Below are 4,981 nucleotides of genomic sequence, written 5' to 3' on the forward strand. Positions count from 1 at the left end.
AAGCATGATTGCTGTGTATCGCAGTATGTGCCTGTGTTTAATGATCTCGTTGTGAGTCCTGTTTTACAGTCTTTCATGCCCTGTTATGAGGAATACATCGTCCCACTCATCGTCCCACACACCTGCAGTTCACGCCGCCACCAGCAACAGCGGGCTCGGCGTGTGTGTGTGTATACATGTATGCACGGCACACACAGCTGGAACAGCAACGGCATTGGACTCCAGCCCCCGCGCACAGCCCAAAAGCCCCATAGCGCCCTTGCCCCGGACACACATATACCACATGCCCATCAAAAAGCAACATTGCCGTCACGTGCGCCGTACATTTCCGTACTTATGCCGTCCCACACGAAAAGCGGTCCTAAAAGGTCTAAAAGACCGCATGTAACAACAGAATTACAGACACAGCGCTATGTGTGAAACACACTTTTAGCTTATGGACATGAAATGTGGTGGCAAGACACAGACAAACAGACAGGCGAATACACACACGCACATCTCCGGTAGCCTGAACTGAAAAAACAAGCACCGATGCGCCCCCCCCTTAACTCAATAAGCAATCTAGCGCACATCAGCCGCCGTACCAAACCAAACCCGGCGGGTCTCCCCGCGTCAGTAGCGGCCAGGAGGATTCGCCGTACGATTATACAAACGTTGCTGCCGTACACCTCAAAAATGGTCTAACGACCCCTCAAAAAGCCCCCAAATGAAGGAATCGTCAAATCAAATCGTGTCTATCATTACATGGCAACGAAGCAGAAGACTCACATACCCACTCCCACTCCCACCCATTATGAGTGTAGGTAGGTGCCTATGCGGTGCGGCCGCCCATAGGGGGAACATATTCGCGGGCTCACGTCCCTGAACTGCATGTGTGCATGTGCGAATCGCGGTCCGAGATGCAGGACATCACCTCCCGGCTACAAAAACTGAAAAGACAAGACCAGACCAGAGGGGCCTTACCTTCCTGTCCTCCTCCCGCCCTCTCCCCGCGGAGAACTTCAAACTCAGGAACCCCTCCCGCCCCTCTCCACCTACATATGCACCCGCACCCGCACCCTCACCCGCACCGCAACACCGACTCAATCAACCCTTGGGGCCCCCCACCCGCACCCGCAGTCAGAACTCAACACCCCCCTGTCGAACTGGCCACCCGCCAGCCCCTAGAGCCCTTCTCTGACTTCGGCTTTTGTCCGGAACCTACGTGCTCCCACACACTCATACACATACATACATACAATTTTCGCCGACCATATGCGTTCATCTGTGCCCAGAAGTGGATTTCTGTACGTCGTTAATCTGTCCGTTGTAAAGGTCGCCATGTCCTCCATTCCCAGCCTGCGTGTGCCCCCCCACCCCCCAGCCCCCCCCTCCGTCCACCGCCCCAGGCTCCACGGGGTCAGCAACACGAGGGTGACGTGACAGTCTCGAGCTGTGTGACCGTACTCATATGAGTAAAACCTCCTGCGCGCCTCGGTTGGCTCAACCAGCTCGCAACAGCCGCCCAGCTGCCCCGACCCACTGCACGCAGTCCCGCCCCCACCCCCGCTCCCACCCCCACAGGGAAACTACTCACATGCTCGAGCAGTCGGCCCGCCTCAGCAAGGAGGCTTCCAACTTACCGTATGCCCACTTGTCCTCCGCAAAAACTCGAGGAGGGAGTATATGCACACACACACACGCATAACATGTCCGGTGTTTATTATCCTATCATTTTGTCGGACTGGAAGGACTTGGGAGAGTTCCGGCAATCGCATTTCAGATCAAACAAACCCCGAAGGTATTGAATTGCAACATCGCCCATCCCCAACGCGACCGCTATCCCGTACTGGAGTCGTACTGCAGCATGCAGATCCAAGTGGGAGACTCCGCCGTCATTGCGTTGCCGTCACCGCCGCCGCCGCCGCCAGCACCGCCGCCCCTAACGCCGAGCCGTCGTGGCTCAGTACGAACTTAATCAACGGAAACAGCTCCGAAGACCGCTTGCCAAGCTGCTCCGAAACAGCCTCCGTTAGCATGGTACGGTAGGCGGTAAAGCGTTCGTACACGCCGCCGTCGATGGCGACCGTGACGGGCCGCGGCGGCGACGCTGCCGCCCAGCCGTTGTGTCGCAGGATGGCCAGGACCGCCATTGCCGTCAGCTGGGCGCTGCGTCGAGCTACCAAGGTGCAGACCTGAAGGGAAGTACGGGAAGTACGGTTGCAAAAATGGCCCGTGTGTGAGAAAGACGTTTGTGTTCCTTATTGTTTAATAAACGCCTGAGCCGCGGGAAGAACCCTGGCGATGAGGAGGAGGAGGAGGAGGAGGAGGAAGATGTATGTGTGTGCGTGTGCGCGAATCTATAATACGTAGACATGTTACGCACGATGTGGAAGGGGAGCGCGATAGGCCTCGAGTCTAGTTGGGCTGGGTTGGCTCGGGTGGACATATTCGGTTTGTGAGGTTGCGCTGTGTTTGTCACAGGACCCAGTTGCCACTCCGCCGCCAATGAAGCAGCGCAAGGGGCCCGGCACAAAAGAGTGTTTCAACCAGCCAGCAAAAAACGCCGTACGGCAAACATCGCGTCAGCCCGCGGCGATAACTTCCCCCCTTCCAACCCCCCCATCCCCTCCTAAACATACACACACAACCTAAACATACACACACACCAAACAAACCCTGTCCCGAGCCCATCCTACCTCCTTGACCACCTCAGCCGCCCGCGCGCTGGGCTGGTGCATTCCCAGCTCCGAAACCAACATCCTCCTCGTGGTCCTGAGCCCCCAGCTGCGGTCATGCACAATGGCCGACAACGTTGCGCTGCTGAGCGATCCGGGCGTTGCTAGCGGCCCCGGGATCATGGCCGCCGCCGCCGCCACCGCCACGTTGCCGCTGCTGGCCTCGCGCGCCTCCTCCAGCACCGCCCGCACGTCGGCGGGTCGCGCCTTGAACAGCCCGGGCACCTCCTTGGCGATTGTAAACAGAATGCGGCGGGCGGCCTCCCCCAGAAACATGCCGCTCAGAAGCTTCTCGAACAGGTACTTCCCCGGGTGGGGGGAGGCGGCATCAACCTGACCCAGCAGCCAGGTGCGGGTGGGGGTGGGGGTGCGGGTCAAAGATTCGCGAGGACACGACACGACAGGAGGCATAGTGGACATGTCACGTCACGACAGGAACGTAAAAGACAAACGAATGCGGAGATCCGTATAGACATTACCAGGTTGGACACGCAACCACACACACACAGACACACGCAGCACCCATACAAACATAACCTCACAGCATCACCACCCTCGGCATTTCCCTCATTGCGGCACAGATCAATAGCACACACACGTGACCTGCTCCGCCATTTCCCCCCCCAACCCCCAAGCTCCCCCCTCCCCCCTCAGTTCCCCATCCTCACGCAGGAGGAGACGCGCTCACCTGCAAGTCCTCCATGCACCGCGGCAGCTGCGGGGAAAAGAACGCGCCCCATTCCATATTAATCGCCGTGCGCCCATCTAGCCCCGCCCCTCCAGCCGCTGCAGCAGCGGCAGCAACCGCTCCCGGCGGCGGCTCCCACTTCGTCAGCGCCGCCAGTCTCTCCACATAGCAGGCGTTGGTGCCCGTGCCGATAATGACCCCGACCTCCGTGTCGCTGTCCAGGTAGCGCTGCGCCGCCAGCACCCCCACCGTGTCGTTCAGCAACGCAGCCACCCGGCAAGGGCGGCCCACGCGCTCCAGAGCTGCAGAGAGCAGCGCCACGGGGTCGTTGCCCACCACGCCCGAGCAGGAGAACCCCTTGGTCCAAGCCAGGAGCCTGCCGGAATCCAGGCCGTCCTGCTCTACTGCGAAACTGAAGCAGAAGCCGAGGACGGGGAGCGTTGGCTGTGGCTGCGAGGCTGAGGGGGGGATGCTGTGGCGGTCGATGAAGGACTTGAGGGTCGTGGCTAGGTAGTCGAAGAGCTTGTCGCCGGCGCCGGTGTAGATTTCCTTGGGCAGGGTGACCTCCTCCACATTGCAGGCCGCCACCTCGCCCTTGCCGGGGCCCAGGCGGACGTGCATGACCCGGAAGTTGGTGCCGCCCAGGTCCTGGGGTGCAGGGGTGCAGATGCAATAGCGGAGGGCGCAGGGGGGTGCAGATGCTGGGAGGGAAGCGGTGCAGACGTGCTGCAGCAAGGATGCGGAAAGGATGCGGAAAGGATGCAGGAAGGATGGAATGGGGATAAGAAACGGAGGGAGCGGAGAAACGGAAGGTACGGAGGGGGAGATGCGGAAGGCTGAGGCCCATGGGCGGTTTTTGACGTGGGAATAGCGGAGGATGGCATGTCTGGAGGAGACGAGTACAGAGTGTGGTGGAGTTGGTAGAGGAGGGGGAGGAGTTGGCGGTAATGGAGGAGTTGGTGGGGGAGGTATGCCGCCAGGTAATAATGACCGCTGTGGCCCTTGTGCGTGGTCCACCCCGTTGAGCCCGGGGGACTGATTGTCTCACCAGCGCGTAGCATTCACCCGTCTCAGTGCCGTCCGGCAGCCGTGTCACAAATGTCGGAAGCATCATCATGCGCTTGCCATCGACAACAACGCGTTTTGAAAGCCCATCTCGCATTTGCGCGAGGAACTCTGCCTCCACTTCAGCTAACCGCTCCGGACTAGCCAACAGTTGCTCCCTATAGCGTTTGAGCAGCAGATCAACTTTTTCCTCATCTTCGGTGGGAAGTGGAAGCTCAACCTTCCGCAAGGCCAGTGCCACGGCCAATGCGCTAGTCCCAATAACGGGAAGAGCGAATGCTAGACGCATGGTCAACCGCACAAGCAAGAAAAGGATGAAACGTGTTATCTAATACACGCGTAAGCCGACCGATCAGTCCTTTCCGGGCCAAAACTTCTTGCTGGTCGAATTGGTAGTACAAGTCTTTTGAGTTGCTGACGTCGGCCGAAAACGAAAGGACATAATGGCTAGATAATTTTACGAAATTATATGTTCCATGACTTGAGGACAATGCACGTTAGATACCTGTAA

General features: G+C 58.8%; 1 protein-coding gene across 1 annotated transcript; it reads right to left on the minus strand.

Annotated features, from left to right (window-relative positions):
• Nucleotides 1–1,874: 1,874 nt before the first annotated feature.
• Nucleotides 1,875–4,759, minus strand: hxk1 (hexokinase; the record flags this gene model as incomplete). Its single annotated transcript, XM_002956558.1, has 5 exons — nt 1,875–2,174; nt 2,679–2,879; nt 2,943–3,050; nt 3,406–4,053; nt 4,454–4,759. 5 exons carry the CDS (start codon nt 4,757–4,759, stop codon nt 1,875–1,877), a joined length of 1,563 nt encoding a protein of 520 aa, XP_002956604.1.
• Between the last annotated feature and the right edge of the window lie 222 nt (nt 4,760–4,981).

Source organism: Volvox carteri (assembly GCF_000143455.1).
Source record: "Volvox carteri f. nagariensis unplaced genomic scaffold VOLCAscaffold_62, whole genome shotgun sequence".
NCBI classification, from domain to species: domain Eukaryota; kingdom Viridiplantae; phylum Chlorophyta; class Chlorophyceae; order Chlamydomonadales; family Volvocaceae; genus Volvox; species Volvox carteri.